Raw genomic sequence first — 20,546 nt, 5'->3', positions numbered from 1 at the left:
AGACACGCGGATCTCTGAGTTCTTGAAGTCAACCTTGTCTACAGAGCAAGTTCCAGGGCTACAAAAAGAAACCTTGTCTCAAAAAAAGAAAAGCTAAAACACCATTCCACTCAGCCCCACAGTACTCTGAATGGACTGGAACTCAAGTAGCCCAGGCTGGCTGAGCACAGAGCCCTAGCGATCCACTTGTCTGTACCTCCACTGTACTGGGATTTTTTTTTCCTCAATGTGAGTTTAGGGGATGGAACTCAGGTCCTCCTGTAAGATGAACACCTTACCAACCGAGCGATCTCCAGGTCCTCAAAATATAGAACTCTATATTCAGAGTTCCATATTCTAGAATTTTAAAATTACCTTACATTTTCTTTCTGTAGTCAGTACTGCTATTGACAAGGTCATCTGCTTAATATTTGTTGAGATAGAGTAAATTCCATGCATTAATTTTAGACAGCATAGATACTCAGTTTTTCTTTTCATTTTAATTTCTTTGAATTTGTAAAGCATCTGTGTTTTGTTTCTGGAAAAGAACCTTTGTGTGTTTGGGGGGTTTTATTGTTTGTTTTTTAATGTTGCTGTGTTTAACTATACTATATGGTGTCTTTTAAACTTTTTATTGTGTTTGTTAGAATGCTGTATTTTCTCTTTTTTGCATAATAATATAATATATATTTAGTATGTATCCCTCCAAAAAAATTCTCTAAGACTATTATTATCCCTTCTCCTCTTCTCTGAGACAGGGTCTTACCATGCTGGTGGGCCTGGAACTCACAGAGATCCACCTGCCTCTGCCTCCCCAAGTGCTAGGATTAAAGGCATGCACCACCACACCCAGACTAAAAGTACTCATACTGAGAGAGTGAGACAAACTTCACTTTAAAGAAAAACTACATTTCTAATAGTAATAGGATAGAAGCTGAAATAAGTTTCAGTGAAACTTAAAATAGCCTTCAAAATAGCTCTTAGGGAAATGTAAATAACCAGGTAGGACCCTGATCAAGGCGACCCCACCCGCATGGGAAGGCTGCTGGCCAAGAACTAGTTATGATAACCAACATCTGATGGGCTCAAATGTCCTTGGACAATGTCTGGGAACTCTCCAAACGTCCTTCAATAGCTGCTGTTGATGAAAAGGTTTTTCCTTTAAAAAACCCCTCACCCTGAGAGCTCAGGGCCGTCCTCCTTCACCTGGCTAGCCAGTGTGTTGGATTCGGACCAAGCCTGGACTTGTAATAAACCCCTTTGTGCTTGCATCGGATATTGGCTCTGTGGTGGTCTTGTTTGGGGGGGGGGGCTCTCAGAGACCTGAGCATTACAATACTTGTCACTTCTGTGGCTGTCTGGTCACTTGTTAACTCTGTGCTCTGCTGTCAAGGAGTCAGGTGGGACGAGGTTCTCATGGGAAGACAGTAAGGATCTACTCCTAAGCACATGGAAAGAATTCGGGTACTGTAGGTGGTGGAACTGAGGGCAATATCTTCTCGTTGGCTGTTGGCAGGATGCCATCTTCAGGATTAAGGTAGGATACCTTTCATATGGATCTCCCCGACATCACTACTTGTTTTCATCAAAGACAGCAAGGGAGAAAACTCCTGGCACTGGATTCATTTTTGCTGTTGTTTGTTTTGTTGTTTTTTTATCATCTTCATTTTTCTAATGTCCTTTACTTGCTACATTATCCTGACAGCTCAAAGCTGTGTTCATTCACAGTGTAGTTCCTGCAGCTCACAACTGTGAACGGCCTCACGATAACGTCGTGCTTTTGATTCGTTCCCGTGAAAAGAACATTTCTTTTTTTTTTTTTTGGTTTTTCGAGACAGGGTTTCTCTGTGTAGCTTTTGCGCCTTTCCTGGAACTCACTTGGTAGCCCAGGCTGGCCTCGAACTCACAGAGATCCGCCTGGCTCTGCCTCCCGAGTGCTGGGATTAAAGGCGTGCGCCACCACCGCCCGGCAAGAACATTTCTTAATGGAGTTCGTCTCTGAAGATGGCATAAGCTCAAACAACCACCTGAGCTGTCCACTCTGCTCTGAAGTCCAGTACTGTGCTTTGGAATCAAAGATGAGCGTAGGACTATAATGATCCTGTGCACCATCCATTGGCAACCAAGCCACACTCTTTAGGTTCCCTGTATCCTGAGGAATCCTTTTACAGAACGTCACTCAATCATTCTTTCACCTAACATTCCCTGTTGAGTTTAGGAGTAAAAGGAACCTTCAGCTTCAGGTCCCTACTCAATCTTCCGTCCACCCAGCCTTCCTCCCCATGGTTCCTGGCAGCAGATGCCCTTTCAGAGTGACCAGCACTAGCGCAATGGAGCAGAGCTATTTGCCATGTTCCAGTAAAGGGCAAGAAGTTTAATGAGTTACGTTTTCTTGATAATGTATAGAATGTCAAGTATAGTCACTTTGTCACACAAGAGGAGAGAGTACATGGTAGATGTGGACAGAAAGAGTCACCTGGTCACTCTCCATAGGAACACTTCAGGATGGTGTGTTCATTGTTCTAGAATCCGAAGAGTCGTACCTCTCATCATAATCATCCTCTAGGCAGATGGACTGCTTCGTCACAATTGTCTCCCGTAGCTGGAGATGAGATCAGAGGGTCCTCTGTGGTGCGGAAGGGGAGGGAGTACCGGCAAGCTCCCCAGATGATGGTGGAGTTACTGGGTAATGAACCCACATATTGGGACCTCAGCTGGTATCGCTGCGACAACATCATAGTAAAATTGATGGGCAAAAGGTTTCATCTGACTTCTCACCTAAGTGTTTCTCAACATCAGCGGATGCAAGCAACTGGGAGAAACAGTGCTGCAGGCCAAGGAAATAGAGGTGACATTGCTGGAGTCTGCAGAAATATACGGTGTCCAGGACACCAGAGCCGAACTCACCCATCACCCGTACGAGACGATGGGGTAAGGAACTCAGAGGACTTTTGGGGGCAGCTTGTGGCTCTCCAGTTCTGCGCAGTGTTCTGGACAGAGGAGCCGACCTCAGGGGCGTTCACAGGGTTGCCTGGTAACCGGTCCTGCAGCCGTTCAGAATGAGACTCAACACTGTGGGCTTCTGGTCAGTGGAAGAGTTAACACTTCAAGTTGGATTCAAGCTGAAGGGCAGAGTATGATCCGCCAGCGGGGCTTTCATCAGGAGGCGACCCTGCTCCATGTAGAACATTGGGGCTGTTGGGGCAGCTCTAAGCACTACCCACCACTCTGTCCTGCACGGTGTACCTCACCCATTGACGCTGTCTTACTGAAGTGATGCTCCTGAAAAGGTACATACCACCATTCTTATTAAGACAAGTAAGAGTATAAGGATGCCAGGTGGTGGTGGCACACACCTTTAAACCCAGCCCTTGGGAGGCAGAAGCAGGAAGATCTATGTGAGTTCGAGGCTGGCCTGATGTACAAATTGAGTCCCATGACAGTCAAGGCTGTTACACAGAGAAACCCTGTCTCAGAAAAACCAAAACCAAACAAACAAAAATAGACAGAAAAGAAAAGACTATAAGGAGCCCTTTATTTTTGTCCAGCAACCAAGATTGGGCTAACACCTCAGAAAAACTTTTGGTACAGAAGCTGGGGGTACAGTGGTTTTGAAGGCTAAAGACCACATCAGACCATAACTACAACAGTCTTAGATGAGGGTCAGGGTAACTTTGCAACATGTATTTTGGCAGAACATAATTTTATTACAGACACGACTTGACAATTGATCTATACCCTTTCCAGTTATTCTAGTTTAGCTTGTTTAGACATTGAGTATTTGGGTTAATACATCAGGCCCACAGTCAGAGTCACGGAAAATCCCAAACCTGTTGCCAAGACTGGCATGGCTGTTGAGGGTGGGGGTGGGGTAGAGTGTTGATGGTGTCTAAGCACACCCAAATAGAGTCAGGACAAGATGGTGTTACCTTTGCCACTTTGCGGCCCCATTTCTCTCAGGTACTTTCCAAACCTTGCTTTTGGCTAAAGGGTATATATTGGGTCTGGAGGATAAGTAGCTTAGTCAAGGCAGTCTTTTTCTTATAATTTTTAAAAAGCAATTTATTATACTGGGCCCCACAGCAAGTCCTATACAAAGGAAGAGTATAGAGCCATGGGTTCCAATCAGTCTGGAGTACCGGGGGTATTTGACTCACGTGCCTGTTGTCTTCTGTCCAGGTTATCTCTAATCTTCTGTAAAGTCTCTTTCATGAGTCCTGATTTGATTTTGTTTTTTTAAAGATTTATTTATTTATTATGTATGCAGTATTCTGTCTGCATGTATCCCTGCAGGCCAGAAGAGGGCACCAGATCTCATTTTTGATGGTTGTGAGTCACCATGTGATTGCTGGGAATTGAACTCAGGACCTCTGGAAGAACAGCCAGTGCTCTTAACCGCTGAGCCATCTCTCCAGTCCGAGTTCTGATTTGTTAGCATAGAAGCAACGAGCCTCACACAGAACCCCACCCCCACCTCCAGGCATGAAGATCAAGTCTAAACCTCCCTAGTTTAGGTTTCGTTTTTGGTTTTGTTTTTTATTTGTTGTTCCAGACAGAGTTTTTCCGTGTAGCCCTGGCTGTCCTGGAACTCACTCTGTAGACCAGGCTGGCCTCGTACTCAGAGATCCACCTATGTCTGCCTTCCAAGTGCTGGGATTAAAGGCTTGTGCCACCCCCTGGCTCTTGCCAGTTTGGGAAGACTACTTCTGCCAAGGAGTCTACTTAGGCATGAGGTGTACCAACAGAAAAAATGCTGATTTATCTCACAGGACATTGGATATATTCATTCAAAGGTAAATATGGGATGGTTCCCCAGCACCAGGGAAATGGAAAACAAAATATCCTTAAGGTCCAGGACAAGATAGACCTGGTGATCAGGTGGGAGGAGACTGAGCAAAGTTTATGAATCTGGAATAGTAGGATGAATGGTTTCAGTCCGCTTCTTTACCTCCCAGAGATCCTGGGCTGGGGAGTAACCTGAGGTCCCCAGCTTAAGGACCAGGAAAGCCATATTCCAGGTTGACTGGCACAGGGGGAGGATGTTTGCTTCCAACAGCCTCCTGATGTGAGGAGCAGCTCCTAGTCTAGCCTTCTGGTTCCTGAGATACTGCAGGACCCTTACAGGCGTGACCTTAGTCAAGAGACTTACCACAACGGGTGGGTGGTGTGCCACCAAACCCAGAGGATCTGTCTCAGCCATACCGTAGGAAACCGTCAGTTCAGGACCCAGAGCCGGTTTCCAGGGACCTGTGTTTGCCTCTGCTGTGGAGTGCGGACGGACGAGGAGATATTCAGACAGAGGGGGAGTTAAGCTGGTAGGCAGGTGCCAGGGAAATTCTAGTCTCCTGGGGAGTAGAGGTGATGGTTGTCCCTCGTTTTCCAAGGTCTCTGCCCAGACGGGGAAAGGGACAGTCTGGGCCCACTACAAAGAAGTGTCACTTATTTGTGGCCCAGGCTGACTGTTCTTTCAGGTGTGAGGTGGGTGTGAGGTGGCAGTTCCCAACTGTGCTCCTGGCTCCCTGAACTTCCTTCCTTTTATTCATAAATGGCCCCATCGGACACTGGCCTCTGCCCCAGGGTCTACCAAGAACAGAACTGGGGAGCCTCCTACTGATGCTGCGACCAGGGGCTCTCGGCGGCCTAAGAGAGCAGAGCCCTGGTTCCTTCCCCCCGATCGTTGTACAGCTCCCTGGTGGTCGGAGAGTCCGTGCTTTCCGTGGTTTGGAACAGCTTGGACATTCAGTCCTCCAGTGTCCCTCTTCCTTGCTACGGGCACAGGGGTCCCTTTCCAGTGCAGGGTTCCCCAGTCTTCCCACTTTTTGTGTTGGGGTGAGTCTCTTCTCTGGGTATGAGCCGTTGGGGGCTCGGGAGAGCTGCCTGGAATGCGGCCATCATGATTTTTTCTGTCTGTGTGTGACTTGATCAGTGGCCACGGCAGCTTGGTTTTGTTTCTCGGCATCTCAGCTACAGAAAACCCTTTGGGCCACCTCTGTAAGCTAAGAGGTATTCATTCCAGCTAACCCCTCTAGCTTTTGTAGTTTTCTGCAGGTATCGGGAGCAGATTGAGTTACAAAGCCCAGATTTAATGCCCTAGTGTTTTCTGGAGCCAGTGGATCAAAAAGCATGTAAATCTGAAAGCCATCCTGTAATCATTAGAGGAACATACCCTGGAGATTCCTCCAGTCCCTGGAGAACCTTGGTTGTCTGAAACAAATAAATTATTGGGTGTTCGAGCTGAACCCCAAACCCCAGGCATAAGGTAGCAGCTAAAGGGAATCAAGTCTTGAGAATTTATTTTAAGCATTGCAGCTCGGATGGAACAGTAGCCCTGGCAGTCAGGAGCCAAGAAATACCACAAAGTCACTGTAAGCATTACAGCTTTGCCCCTCCGGAAGTGTTATAGCTCTACCCTGCTCTGGCAAAAGTTGTTACAGCTGAACTCTGCTCCAGCAAAAGTGTCACATTACACAACAAACTTCACTCAAGAGATTTATTGGAAGGGAAAAATCCAAGAGGGCGGCTGCCTCTGCTCCAGTGAGAAGCAGCACCAAACTGAACAGAATACCTGCCCGGCTAATATAGAGGTTGGGGGTGTTGGGGAAAACACAGCTTTCCAGGGTGGCTTGGGACTGGTGGGTTTTTGTGGCCTGATTCAGGGACAAGCTCAGGGATTGGTGGTGTTCTTACCCTGGCCCTTTTACCCTACACATATTGGGGGTCCCAATCAGGGCATTTGGGTGGGGAGGCTTCTTCAGAATTGTGCAGCTTCTCAGCTCCCATTGGTACCTGCAGCCAAGGACAGAAGGTCTTCTTTGCCTCTCTGCCCCTTGTTCGAGTTTCCACTGAAGTACATAGACTCATAAGGAGTTGTTGACAATCACCCCAGGTGAGGCAGTGGGAACAGGGAACAAATTCTAGGAGAAAAGTCAGGGCTCAGGATTTTTTTTCAGAAAGGGGAGTTGGGGGTTTTGCAGTTATACAGATCTGAAGTAAAAAGGAGACATCGATTAGGAAGGGCCATTGCCTCCCTCCGAGTCTGTCTCTCCTTGAATCCCCCTCTGACTCGGGACAGAGAGGGCTTCTCCCAATGGAAAGGCAGAGGCTGGGTCTAAGGAATCTGGAGCACAGAGGAGACCTCAAGGTGGAGGTCACTGGGGATGAAGGAAGTGGAGGAAATGGGATGTCGTCCTCAGAAGGGATCATGATGGTCATAGAGGGGGAGAAGTGGTGAGGAGACAGAGTGTAGGTCCAGAGAAGGAAGAGGGTAGAGGATAGAGTAGAAATAGAAATGAAGAAATAGGGGAGTAAAACATAACAATAGGATCTGGGGATTAGATGGTGAGAATCAAAAGTTGATGATATTTTGATTCTGGCATATGCAAATGATGCCTTGACAATAAATGCACGCACTGAGGTGGGGCTGTTGACACGGGGTGAATTGAAAGAGGGCGGGCTAGTTCCACAACTGCGGAGACTTAACCACGTCCCTTGAGAAACCAACTTTTTTGACGAATGCTGAACTTTTTTTTTTCCTTACAAAGAACTGATAGCTCAAGTGTGTGGAAACTGGCCCAATACTTTCAATTCTGCTCATATGAGTTTTTAGGATTGCAAATAGTCTCTGGATACAAGACCATCGGAATGAATGCGTGTACAGCCAGGATCCTGATCTAAAAATACAGCTTTCATATCGTGTGACGACAAACGATGAGTTTGGGAAGGGCAAAATCATGGCTAAAAGCCCATGCCTACAGTAAAGAAATTTAAGTTGAAGCTGCATGGAGGTAACCGTGCAGTCAAGGGAGAGAGAGCTACAGTCGTTGTCTTGCACGTCCCACTTTCGGGTACTGTGGAATCTAACCACATACGACGCACCCTTTTCTCTCGCGAGAGGAATCCCGCTTTGCTGCTGAGCCACGCGTGGGCCCACCTGCCAAGAAACTGGGGTCTGGCTGCGCGCAGGAGCTTCTGGGAGTCGTCGTTTCTGGCTTTGCCCCGCAGAATGTCACGCATGCGCGACTCGGAGCTAACCCGAGAAGTTCGTAGCCTTTTGTCAGGCCGGGCATGGGAGGTGAGTTGGTTTGGTGGGATGCTGCGGTGGTCCAGTGGTCGCTCCGGGCCAGGTGGGACCGGAGTTCGCAGTTCCTGAGCTTCGTCCCCTCCCCGCCCCACGCGCCGGCCGGGATCGCTCTCTGCCGGACCCGGGTGCAGACGGGAGCAGCAGGCGGAGCTGGGCTCCAGGCGCGGTTGTCTGTACCCTATGCCAACTCTCAGGTGCTTGGTCCTCCAAGGACAGCTCCAGGCGCCAGGGACAGGCATGTGAGGACCCAAATTCAGGATGCTTTCCCTGGTTTCCAGGTCCCACGTGATCCGAGTGACGCTCTCCGCAGAGCTCAAGAGGGAAGAAGCCCTTCGAGGCTCAGTGGACGACTAACTGCGGACCAGAGAAGAGGGGAACCTTGGGGACATTGAAGAGGCGGTGATCGTGGAGATGGATTTGGTCGAAGTGCCCCAGAAAAGAGGTAGAGTTGCCCATGGGTTGGTGCTGCATCGTGGAAAAGTTGAATTCTAACCTTTGAAGGGAAAACCCACCTTTGCCTTGCGTTAGGTGGCTCTTGGGGAAAGAGGGCGACTTGTCAACACTGTCTTGAGGAGAAGTGGGCTCTGGGGAGTTGCAGCGCTTGCTGTGAGGGTCAGTCCCCATCCACTTAAGTGTGCTGCACAGGTGTGTACCCCCAGTGGGGACATTGTCACAATTTAGTCACAAGTTCTTCCAAATTACTGTCCCATCCTGGTTTCCATCGTGGATACAAGAATTCGGCTTCGTAGTTGACAAAAATATTTTTCCACACCTATTACCCCACTGTATCCACACAGTTATGATACCGTTTCAACACAGATAACTCAGAATGTGTTGAACAGGCTCAGAAGTGTGGGGCTGACTTCAATACTACTAGACCAGTGTATCTTGAACTGTGACCTGTGCCAGAATTCCCTCCAGGGTTGCTTGTCAGATTTCTAGATGTCACCTCACACTCAACCAATCACAGTTTGGAGGTGAGATCTAGCAGGCTACATCTTAAGGAAGCTTTAAGAGAATTTTCTTTTTAAAACTAAGATTTTGGGTAGATTATGATGGGAACTTACTTATTCTAGTTTGTAGACCACAGAGTTCTGTTTCCTGGGATGTGGTAAGCTCAGAGAAGCCAAGTTCCTGGGCATATTCCACAGGACTGGAAAGTACCAGTTTGCTTTGGATTCCCTGCAGTTTTTGTTAACTGGGAGTGCGTGGGGGCTGGTGACGGGGGTTTTAGATTGTCATCTGAGTATCGAGCCGGCCTAGACCTTGTCACTACTGTTTTCTTGCCCGTAGCTCTGGCTTCCCAGGATTCTCTTCTTTCCCAAGAGAAGAGTGCCGAAGGAGAAATGGCCGCCCTGAGACTCACAGCCAAGTCCCAGGTGAGTCTGCCTGGGTTAAGATCACATTCCATCTTGTGTCTCCGAGCGTGGATGCACTCCCTTTTTCCTTTTTTTTTCCTTTTTTTTTTTTTTTTTTTTTTTTTTTGGTTTTTCGAGACAGGGTTTCTCTGTGTAGCTTTGCGCCTTTCCTGGAACTCACTTGGTAGCCCAGGCTGGCCTCGAACTCACAGAGATCCGCCTGGCTCTGCCTCCCGAGTGCTGGGATTAAAGGCGTGTGCCACCATCGCCCGGCTGATGCACTCCCTTTTTGATGCGGGGTTTCTTTGTCCACAGAGCCCATCTAGAGACCTGGGTTCTAACTCTAAGAGACTAATGGACTCAGTAGGAAATATTTTCCACTTACTCATTGTACCTCTCTTCTCCGTGTAGTATTTATTGTCTCTCTACAGGCAGGTAAGCCACGTTTCCCTTCTCCACCCTCCCCACCCCATGCTAATTTCTGTATCTGGTAATGTGGAAAGCTATTTTAAGGGTAATACTGTACATAGTTCTTAAAGCTTGCATTTCTCTAAGGGAAACAGCCCACATGTGACTGTAAGTAGGAACTTAAGAAAACAGTGATTAGAATAATAATACATACTCAGTTAAAGCTGATTCTGGAAGAAGAAAGCCTCCGAAGGCTTAAAAACTCAGGGTCAGGAGCCAGTTCCCCCCGCGGATGAATCTGGAGTGATGGGTCTGGTTCCTCTCACTTTGAAGTATTGGGTCTACAGTGTCCTATTACTGCTTTGTGTCCCTCCCACAAAGAGCGAGGGTGTCAAGGGAGAATTACTGGCTATGGACTGATGGTGGTTGTACTAATTACTGTGCTCATCTTGCATTCTGCAGACCAAAGATTCCTCAGTCAGCCTCCGCTAGATATAATGCCTGTGGAAATGACTCCTGGCCCTTTTTTATACTTTCTCAACTGCCCTGTGAGTCTTGTAGACTTTACTAACCCAAGAGACTTAAGATATTCATCTTAAGCTGTCTTGTGCAAAAAGAGGTCTTTATTGACCCACCTAACTGAAAGTCCAGGTTTGGCAAGGGAAAGGATTTTGGTAGTAACGTGGAGAGCTAGCTTGTCCATTTTGTTGACCTTTTTCTAAAACTCTACAAGGCCTGCCTGCTCTTAAACAGGCTTTTTCTTCTAGTGTCCTTGTCAAACAAGGGGAGGCGTGCATCTTCAAGGTTGAAGGTTAGCTGTTCCCCTAGTGCTGGGATTACTTCTAGCAGCATGGAAGGCCTTTTCCTATACCATTATCCGTGTTGGCCAAGAGTAGCAGTTTGTGGAGTATATCAGTGCACACATACGTAGACACGTTCCGCCCCTGACTCCAACGGATCGGTTCTGCTTGATCTCCACAGGCTTGAGTGGCCCAGCACAAAGGCACAGACAAATCAGGGTACAGATACCAGAAGAAGGGCGAACAGTTGGTGCATTTCAATACTTTCATACTAGACTGAAGACTGTTATGTTATATCATCGTGGTGGATTGGCTCTTTTATGGATGTTTTTTAAGTCTGTCCTTTTTTAATTTTACTAGATTTTATTTAATGCTAATGTTGGAACTTTCAAATCTGCCTGAGTTGGTTATTTTTTTTAATCTTACTAGATTTAGAAAGTGTGTACATTAGTTTTAGTTCTTATCGATTTAATAAGCAGCACAGAACATAGAAATATGTAGGTATGATAACTTTCTTCCCCAAATCAGCCCCTCACCTCTTTCTACAGAGATCACTGTCTGGTGTGTATTTTCCTGTATTTTGTTGACTTTAGCATACTGAATCCAGATGACACGTGACACACTGTCTTTCCTTCCATTTCCCTCCCTGGGGTGTTTTGGTTAACCTGTTCTGTAAATAGGGTAGAGCTTTCAACAAGACCATTTTAGAAGGAGCTCTGCTCCCTCCGTGTACGTGTGGTGCTGTCTCTCCTCCTGAGTTTTTCCTGCCTTGCCTATAACAGTTTTCATCTTTGCTCTTCTGTTTTTTGTTTTATTTTTCCATTGGATTGATGAGCAGTTTATTTCCACTGAGTGTTGACTGAGCTCTGTGTATCCAGATTCTGGGGTCAAGGTCACGTTTTGTTTTTATGAAGTCTTCGCTGTTTAGTGGCTGCTTGGGGGTGGGAGGATTGCCTGTTATTTCATTTTTGAAAGATGATTCTTTGATTTCTAAAATCTCAAACTATTTTGGAAACTTTACTTGGAGAAAAATATAGACATGGGAAAGGTTACAAATAACAACACAGAGATCTCTTGTCTCCGTTTCACTGAAACTCCAGAAGTCAACACTTGACTTGGCATTAATCTCGTTTCTGGAATTGAGACGTTAACATTGGCATAATACAGTGACCTTTGGCCTTTCCCAGATTTCCCATTTTCTGTATATAAAATTTCTGCTTCTGTCTTTTAATGCTCTTTCTGTTGTTCGTATTATTTGATATGACTTGTGTGCCCTTCTCGTGTATTTACATATTTTGAAAATATAGGAAAGGTGTTTAAAATCTAAGAAATTCCAAGAGTGCTGTGTACCCCCAGAGTTTTTAGCTGTTTAGCCTTGGACTTTGCATTTTGCTTCTTTATTTTTATGTTCCAGTATAGTTTTACAATTATCATCAGGTATAGCTTTATTCTTATTTGGGAATTTACTAAAATCTGCTTTGCTGGTTTTTGCAAATGCTTCATGGATGTTTAAATAGAAGGTGCCTTGTGTCCAGTTAAGCATTTGTGACACATTTGTTTCAGCAAATTTGGAATATTGTTCCCATTCTCTATGGCTTTACTTAAAGGGCCACGTTCAATACCAATATGTAGCCCCCCTCCCCCCTCCCTCCCTCTCTCTCTCTTTCAACGTTACTAAGATGTAACCTTATAACATTTTTTATAACCACTTTTGAGTGACATCTATAACCTTGTTTATCACATCTTCTAATTGAATGCCCTTTATCTTGAATTAATTGCACATTTAGCTGGATTTGCTGTTCACTGCCAGTTTGTTTTTGTTTTTGTTTTTGTTTTCATTCTGTGACCTCTCTGTTTGCAACATCTGCATTATAATTCTTCTGAAGACTATGACATGTTTTGTGTTAAGGACTTATAGGAGAAGTATGCAGACATCCTGTTTTTCCTCCCTCAGTGCTTATATCTTATGTACTTTTTTGACAGAAAAATGAGTCTCTCAGTGGTGTGAGCAGTCTTATTTCTGTTGCGTCTCACAGTGTACCTGGTATAGAGTGAAAGTACGTAGACTCTTTGGGATCTGAACACTATCAGAACACCCATCACATCTCTTGTTGAGTTGTCTCGGCCATGTGCATTGTTTCCATCAGGAACAGACTGGAAGGAAGGGACGTTGTTTTGGTCAGGGTTCTCCAGAAGAACAGAACTGACAGAATGAATATATAGAAAGGGATTTATTAGAGTGGCTTACAGGCTGTGGTCCACTAGTCCAACAGTGGCTGCCTCCTGACAGAAAGGTCAAGAATCCAGTAGTTGTCCAGTCCATGAGGGTAGCCGTCTCAGCTGGTCTTCAGCAGATGTCAGGGTCCCAAAGAAGTAGGCTCTACTGCCAGTGAAGGAACGCCTCCGCAGCAGGATATAGAACTCGCCAGTGAGAGCAAGGGCAGGCAGGCAAAAAGCAAAAGCTCCCTTCTCCCGAGTTTTTATAGCAGCCACCATGAGAAGGGGTGGTCCAGATTTAGGGTGGGTCTTCTGACCTTTTAAGGTGGGACTTCCTGCGTCAAATGATCCAGCTAACTAAAAATCCCTCACAGGTGTACACAGCTGCTTGGGTTTATAGTTAATTCTAGAGGTGGTCAAGTCGACAACCAAGAATAGCCATCACAGGTATCGACCGAAAGATGGTGAAAACAAGTGTATTTGTGTCTCAGGAGACCGTGACATTCAAGGACGTGGCCATGGACTTGACACCAGAGGAATGGGGACAACTGGATCCTGCACACAGGGACGTGATGCTGGAGAACTACAGGAGCCTGGTCTCACTTTGTAAGAACCGCTTCTTGCCCTGACTCTGAAGTCTACTCATGGGGCTGACATTGCTTCGTGAAAAGGAAATGCATTAACAAACCTTCGCTTCTGAGTTAGAAGTCATATCGCATTTCTTCTTGGCATTGAGGAAAATGTTTTGTTTTGCTGGATGCTGAGGATTGAATCTGAGTCTTGCACAGGCTGAGCGTACACACTGCCACTGAGCTCTATCCCACCCCATTCTGTTCTAGGTCCCTGGTGAAATGTTCAGGCTTCTGGTTTATCAAGAATCAAATGACAGCCTAATGTTCACTGGCTTCATGGGGAGGAACCTAGGGAAGCAAAGGTGTCATTGGAATTTTGTTTAAAGTCAGCTGGCTTGTCATTTGCCATCTTACCTATTAATTCAGGAGACCCCATGTGGCCGAGGAGGCAGCAGCTCTGGGGTTAAGTTTTTCTTCAGTTAGCTCGAGAGCTGAGCAAAAAAAGGAGATGCTTTTATTTTGAAAATTCAAACAGTATAGAGCAGAGAGAGGCAGTGCTTGTGGCCCATTTTGGATCCCATGTGCATCACTCTGTGTGTGTGGGCGGGGGTATGGGTGTGTTTGTGCACTTGTTTATTTGAGGGTGATACAGGCTGTGGTGGCCCATGTCCAAACATCGTGTAATAAATCCCCAAAGAAATTCTAGTGACTGAAAAAGAAAGGAAAACTATTAGAAGATTAAAAACTGTAGTTCCACAGTCACAGTTTTGGGGTGCCACTGAAGTCCCATATTATTCATATTCTTTTCTGAACTGAAGATTAATCTGCGCTGTTGTTCTCTATCCCCACAAACAATCAGGAAATGAGACACCTTCTTTCCCTTTACAACAGACAAGTTTGTCTTTAAAACTCAGTTTAACTTTGCACCAGTCTTAGACTGTGGCAGATACTCTAAGCCCCACTGAGAGGTCCTTCCTGCCCCTCTCCAGATGGCCTTGCCACGTCTTGTCTAGGTGAAGGGCATGGAACTAAATTCCAGTAGGGATCCTTGCGCCCTCCGTAAATACTTGTTTCATTCATGTTACTCTCTTCCTTTGCTTTTCTTTTTAATAAACAGGGCTTCCTGTTTCCAAACCTGATGACTATAATTTGGACGCTGGAAAAGAACTACTGGAGCTTGAGGAAAAACCTCCCAAATGCAGTTACTCAGGTAGGTGAACTCAACGGGTGCCTCCGTCCAGCAGACGAGTGAATAGGAAGCACTTTGCAGAGCTTGAGAGAGAATTAGAAATGCCTAGGGTGCCTTGATTTTCAAAGTAGTAGTTTAAAATTTGAAGCTTTTAAAATATATAAATCAAAATAAAATAAAATAGCCATCGCCAAAATTGTTTACATCACTTTCCGCTCCTTTCTTCTTTCCTCTTTTTTCTTTTTTCTTTTTGCAGCTGTAAAAATACATAAAAGCACTATAATGTGTGTGTGAATTTTCACAAGTTGAACACATTCATGTAACTACTGCCTAGATCAAGAAAACACCAGTCCTCCTGAGAAGCACCCCATGCCCCCTGTCCAGTCACCTCTCTCCGACGGGTCACCTTATCTCGGCATGTGACGGCATAGTTACTTCTGATTGGTGTTGGACCTCATTTAAACGGAATCATTGTATATTCTTTGAAGATTGGCTCCCTTCTCTGAGCATTCTCAGTGAGATGCACCCACGTTGTGGCATGTTGCTGAGATTGGTTCATTCTTAGTGCTGTAGAACCTTTCATTATTCCAGTACCCCGGTTTACCCATTCTCTTGAAGACAGGTATTTGGAGAGTGTGCAGTCTGGGTTGTATGAATACAGCTCCTGTGTACATTCTTTCACATGGCTTTTGATGAACACGTACATTTTTTGGTGTGTGTGTGTGTGTGTGTGTGTGTGTGTGTGTGTGTGTGTGTGTAATGTAGATATTGCCAAAGAGGGTTTACAAAAACCTTCCCACTTACATTTCCATTGAGAGAAGTTACAACTTTTTAGTTGTAACAATATTATCTGTGTTTATTTTAGCCGTTCCTATGGCGACGTGATGTCTTTTACTTTTACTTTTTAAGAAATAAACATTTGAGAGATTCCAGCCAGGCGGTGGTGGCGCATGTCTTTAATCCCAGCCCTCGGGAGGTTGAGCCAGGCGGATCTCTGTGAGTTTGAGGCCAGCCTGGTCTACAGAGTGAGTTCCATGACAGGAACCAAAACTACACAGAGAAACCCTGTCTAGAAAAAAAAAAAAATGTAGAGATTCAGATAAAGTCCTCTCATTCTTTCATTCTCTAGAAGGGACCACTTTGTCTTGAGGTTGGTGTGAACCTTATTATATTTGCACAGACAGGGATATGTATGCACATGCACGTGTACATAAAATGTGTATCTCATTGTTACAATTGTTCTTCTGTAATCTATAGTTAAGCTCCACCATTTCATTTTGCTATCAGTCTCTATTAGTACGTAATGAATTGTCTATATTTCTTTTAAACTATGGGGTGTGGAGTAAGCGCATTGTGTGAGGAAACTGGACCGTTTCTTGTTAATTTTCAGCCATTAGCAGAGTTGCATGACTGCCTTTTATTACTCGTGTTCCTCTTGAAAGCTGACATCAAAGTAGATGGCTGGAAGAAGATAGATGGGTCTTCAAGTGTTACATATAGTTTTATTAGGTTTGTTAAGGTCTTTTCTCCATCTTGTCCACCAGTTGACTTAGTGGCTCTTGTCCATCTTATTAAAAAAAATGCCACTTCGTGTTTTTCATTTGCATTTCTCTGAGTACTAAATATGAACTGTGTGTTTGTGACTCTTGGATGTTTTAGCCTCCTTGATTTGCTGCAGCTATTTGTAAGTTTAGATTCTAATATATGATAGTGGTCGTGTTAGAAATGAGGAGGAATTGATTCTTCCAGGCTGGGCATAATGAATAGGCCCCAAATTTAGTATATTAAACTTTTAAATTTTAAGGTCAGATTTGCTGATTCCTGTTTTTTTCAGTTCTGGGATTGGAACCCCAAGCCTTGGAAAGGGTAGGCAAGCACTCTACCCTTGAATTACATCCCTAGCTCATTTTAGGGGCCAGAGGGATGGCTCAGAAGTTAGAAGTACATACTGCTCTTGTCGACGACCTGAGCATGATTCTCAGCACCACATCAGGCCACTTGCAACTGCCTACGACTCCAGCTCCAAGGAATCAAAAGCCTCTGGCCACTGGGGGCATCTGACTCACACATACATACCCAGATGTAGACACACATACAAAATTAAAGATATATCTTTTAAAAACATTTGTTTTTACTTTCTGTGTGTATGGGTGTGGGCCTGGTGAGAGTGTTGGATCCCCTAGTACTAGAGTTATAGAGTGTTATGGGCCTCCCTGTAGGTGCTGGGAACTGAACCTGGGTCTTCTTCCATAGCAGCAAGTGCCCTTAACCACTGAGTCATCTCTCTAGCCCCAGCCTTTACTAATTTGGGGCAGGGGGTGGGTGTTATACACAGGGTTTCTCTGTGTAATAGTTCTGGCTCTCTTAGAACTCACTGTGTAAACCAGGTTGGCCTCTGCCTCCCTGAGTGCTGGGATTAAAGGCGTGTGCCAAAACACCTGGCTAAGTCCTTACTATTTCAAGTTTACTTTATGTGAATTGTTTTGTCATACCAGTGTCAGAAATATAATCTGAATTTTATTATGAAATATTCAAGTTTTGTTGTGCAGGTATTTATTTTTGTAAGTCATGTGAAGTTGGTCTTTTTCATGCTTACAGCCTGTAGTCCAGCATCATTTATTGAGTAATCTTTTAGTGATTTGTAATGCTACCTTTTGGTAAACCCAGTTGTCAGACTTTCCTTTGGACCATCAGCTCAATAATGACATGGAGACTTATTGATTATGAAAGCTTGCTCTTAGCTTGGGCTTTTCCCTGTAGTTTAGGCTTTTCCCTAACTAGCTCTTATAACTTAAATTAACATGTTTTTATTAATCTATGTTCTGCCATGTGGCTCAGTTTCCCCCCCTCTGTACCATATGTCCAACATCTTCAGTGTCTCTGGCATCTCCATTGTGCCTAGATTCATCCCAGTGTTCCTCTCTCTGCCTGGAAATCCCACTTAGCTTTCCTGCCCAGCTATTGGCCATGCAGCTCCTTATTAAAGCAATCACAGTGACACATCTTCACACAGTGCAAACAAATATTCCGAAATATCCAGTTCATTCATACATATATATGTATATATATAAAATATTTGAATTTTTTTCTAGACCTATTTGTCTAAGTTTCAGTACCATACTATTTTAATTACTATACTGAATAGTATTTATAAGAACATAGTATTATACTACTATACTACATATCATTAAATGTATATATACTTATCCATACATCTTTGTATGTGTTTTCCTAGATACTGTAACAGAAGATATTCTATAAAATGTGATTTTTACAATCCAGATCTAATGCACTCATGCCTGCTCCTCTCCTGACATGTTTTTCATCTTTTCCCCTCCTCTTGTTACATTTCTGACCATCTTTCCCCCATCTGATTCTCCTGGATAGCGTCTATTCATTTTCATATTTATTTCTCTCAATTTTCTTCTTTTTTGCAAACTTTCCAATAAGAGTGTCAGATCTACTAATTCCATAAAGCCATGCTTTCATCTTCATTAATTCTTACCTGTTATGGAACTGTGTTTTTGTTAAGCACAGAAAACAATTTGCATTTGCAATGTCTTCACAGATGTGGAAACTAGACCTGAGAGACCTGAGAGCAAGGATTCAACTTCAGTGCAAGACTTTCCCACAGAAGACACATACCCGGTTACAAGAGCAGGAAAACAGACAGAAAATGCTGTTTATGACTCCATCTTGGAAACAGCTCACAATTGTGAGCATTGGTTAGAGCATCAGCAAGGAAATCAGGAAAAGCACTTAAGACAAATGCTCCCTCACATGAACTCCCTCCCTGTGGAAAAAGATAGTGAACCTGATATATATTGGGAAAACTGCAATCAGAAACCGCTCCTTACGACTGACGAGAGAGTTCCCAAAGGATCCTATGACTTTCATACACTTGGGGAAAGATTGAAGCAGAAATCAAACTTAATGAAAAAGCAGAGACTTTATAAAGAGAAAAAACCTCATAAATGTGATGACTGCGGTGAACTCTTCACTTACCATTCAGTACTTATTCGACACCAGCGGGTACATACTGGAGAGAAACCCTATACCTGCAGTGAATGTGGGAAATCCTTCAGCCACAGAGCCAATTTAACTAAACACCAGAGAACTCATACTAGAATTCTCTTTGAGTGTAGTGAATGCAAGAAAACCTTCATAGAAAGTTCATCCCTTGCTATACATCAAAGAATTCACGTTGGAGAGAGACCTTATGAATGCAGTGAGTGTGGGAAAGGTTTTAACCGAAGTACGCATCTTGCACAGCATCAGTTGATTCATACTGGGGTGAAGCCTTATGAATGTAATGAATGTGATAAAGCTTTCATTCACTCATCAGCACTCATTAAACATCAACGAACCCATACTGGAGAGAAACCCTATAAATGTCAGGAGTGTGGGAAGGCCTTTAGCCATTGCTCATCCCTTACTAAGCACCAGAGAGTTCACACCGGAGAAAAGCCTTATGAGTGTAGTGAATGTGGGAAAACTTTCAGTCAGAGCACACACCTTGTTCAGCACCAGAGAATTCACACTGGAGAAAAGCCTTATGAATGTAATGAATGTGGGAAAACATTTAGCAGGAGCTCAAATTTTGCTAAACATCAAAGAATTCATATTGGAAAGAAACCCTACAAATGTGGTGAGTGTGGGAAAGCCTTCATCCATTCATCGGCGCTTATTCAACACCAGAGAACTCATACTGGAGAGAAACCTTTTAGATGTAATGACTGTGGGAAGAGCTTTAAATGCAGCTCATCCCTCATCCGACATCAAAGAGTTCACATTGAAGAACAACCCTGAAAATGTACTGAGTGTTAAGAAATGGAAGTTGGCTTTGTCACTGTGTTTAATATTTGAATGTTTAAATAGAAGGTACCTAATGTGACCCTCAAGAGCATTTGTATATGTATATGATTTCATTTGTCTGGTGTATAACTTTGAACAACAGATAATGAAAGCCTCTTGCTCTGGATCTCAAAATTTTTTCTTCCCAGTTTTCCAAATATGCAATTTTTTTTTTAAATTCTGGCTATAGATCTTAAAATTTTTATTTCCAAATTTTGAATTACCCTATTTTTTTAATTCAAGAAATGTTTGGGAGACACTAGTGCTGTGAACATTGTGAAACCTGGTTTCCCCTACTTAGTAAGAGCAGGGCCTGCTGGAGCCTTTCATTTCATAAGGAAGTCTTGTTTTGTAGGTTAGGCTTGAGACTTACAGCCGCCGGGTGGTGGTGGCAGCGGCGGCGGCAGCGCACTCCTTTAATCCCAGCACTCGGGAGGCAGAGGCAGGCGGATCTCTGTGAGTTTGAGGCCAGCCTGGGCTACCAAGTGAGTTCCAGGAAAGGCGCAAAGCTACACAGAGAAACCCTGTCTCAACAAAAATTTTAAAGAAAAAAAAGAGAGAGACTTAACAGCCTTATCCTCAGGAAGACACAAAGTTGTTCCTCTGAACTCAAAGACAGATACATGCTATCATTTCCTTAGAGAGTAATTTCTGTGTTAGAAAGTAAAGGCTGGGAGGTGAAAGTTGCTTAGGATTCCATCCCCCACAGAGTACTGTACAATTTGATGAACATAACTAAAATCTATTTATAGTAGGTTCTAAGCTAGGTTTACATGAACGCCATTGGCCATCGATTCACATGAATCACATTGTTATCCCTTTGTTTTGAAGATTTGTTTTCTTGTTCCCTTGGAGTTAACCTAAAGTACTTAGTGGATCAGAGTCTTCACTTGACTTTGGTTTGCCAGGGTCCTCTTTTCTCATCTTGAGCCGTCAGTTTTTATAATCTGACCCTCAGGGAGAATTCATCCCACCACATTATTCAGCTTTCTGTGAACTGTGCTCTGTCACTTTCAGAAAACTCCCTAAGTGTGTTGCAGTTTGAATATATCTGAAAAGTTGATAGGGGTCAGTGTATTATTTTATCTG

The 20,546-nt window shown here is 44.2% G+C and overlaps 1 protein-coding gene across 5 annotated transcripts; it reads left to right on the top strand.

The window, feature by feature from the left end:
- Positions 1 to 2,591: 2,591 nt before the first annotated feature.
- On the top strand, positions 2,592 to 19,635 carry Znf286a (zinc finger protein 286A). Of its 5 annotated transcripts, XM_076542609.1 has the most exons (8): positions 2,610 to 3,269; positions 4,532 to 4,772; positions 7,521 to 8,050; positions 8,338 to 8,501; positions 9,353 to 9,438; positions 13,334 to 13,448; positions 14,532 to 14,624; positions 18,172 to 19,635. In XM_076542609.1, exons 4-8 carry the CDS (start codon positions 8,471 to 8,473, stop codon positions 19,410 to 19,412), a joined length of 1,566 nt encoding a protein of 521 aa, XP_076398724.1. In that variant the 5' UTR covers positions 2,610 to 3,269; positions 4,532 to 4,772; positions 7,521 to 8,050; positions 8,338 to 8,470; the 3' UTR covers positions 19,413 to 19,635. The 5 variants fall into 5 exon arrangements, with proteins under 5 accessions (XP_076398725.1, XP_076398723.1, XP_076398724.1 ...); XM_076542610.1 differs by lacking the exon at positions 4,532 to 4,772 and having other exon boundaries at positions 2,592 to 3,269; positions 7,871 to 8,050; XM_076542608.1 differs by lacking the exon at positions 4,532 to 4,772 and having other exon boundaries at positions 2,608 to 3,269; positions 7,586 to 8,050.
- The last annotated feature ends 911 nt before the right edge of the window (positions 19,636 to 20,546 follow it).

This window comes from Peromyscus maniculatus, chromosome 8 (assembly GCF_049852395.1).
Source record: "Peromyscus maniculatus bairdii isolate BWxNUB_F1_BW_parent chromosome 8, HU_Pman_BW_mat_3.1, whole genome shotgun sequence".
In the NCBI taxonomy this organism is placed as follows: domain Eukaryota; kingdom Metazoa; phylum Chordata; class Mammalia; order Rodentia; family Cricetidae; genus Peromyscus; species Peromyscus maniculatus.
The sequence above is the reverse complement of the archived record's forward strand: the minus strand, read 5'-3'. Positions and strand labels throughout refer to the sequence as shown.

Bases quoted from the DNA above. Each gene is read 5' to 3' on its own strand.
- Znf286a (XM_076542610.1), top strand. From the start codon at position 8,471: ATGGATTTGGTCGAAGTGCCCCAGAAAAGAG. The intron at 9,439-13,333 runs GTGAGTCTGCCT...TTTGTGTCTCAG, and splicing joins GACTCACAGCCAAGTCCCAG to GAGACCGTGACATTCAAGGA. The intron at 14,625-18,171 runs GTAGGTGAACTC...ATGTCTTCACAG, and splicing joins TCCCAAATGCAGTTACTCAG to ATGTGGAAACTAGACCTGAG.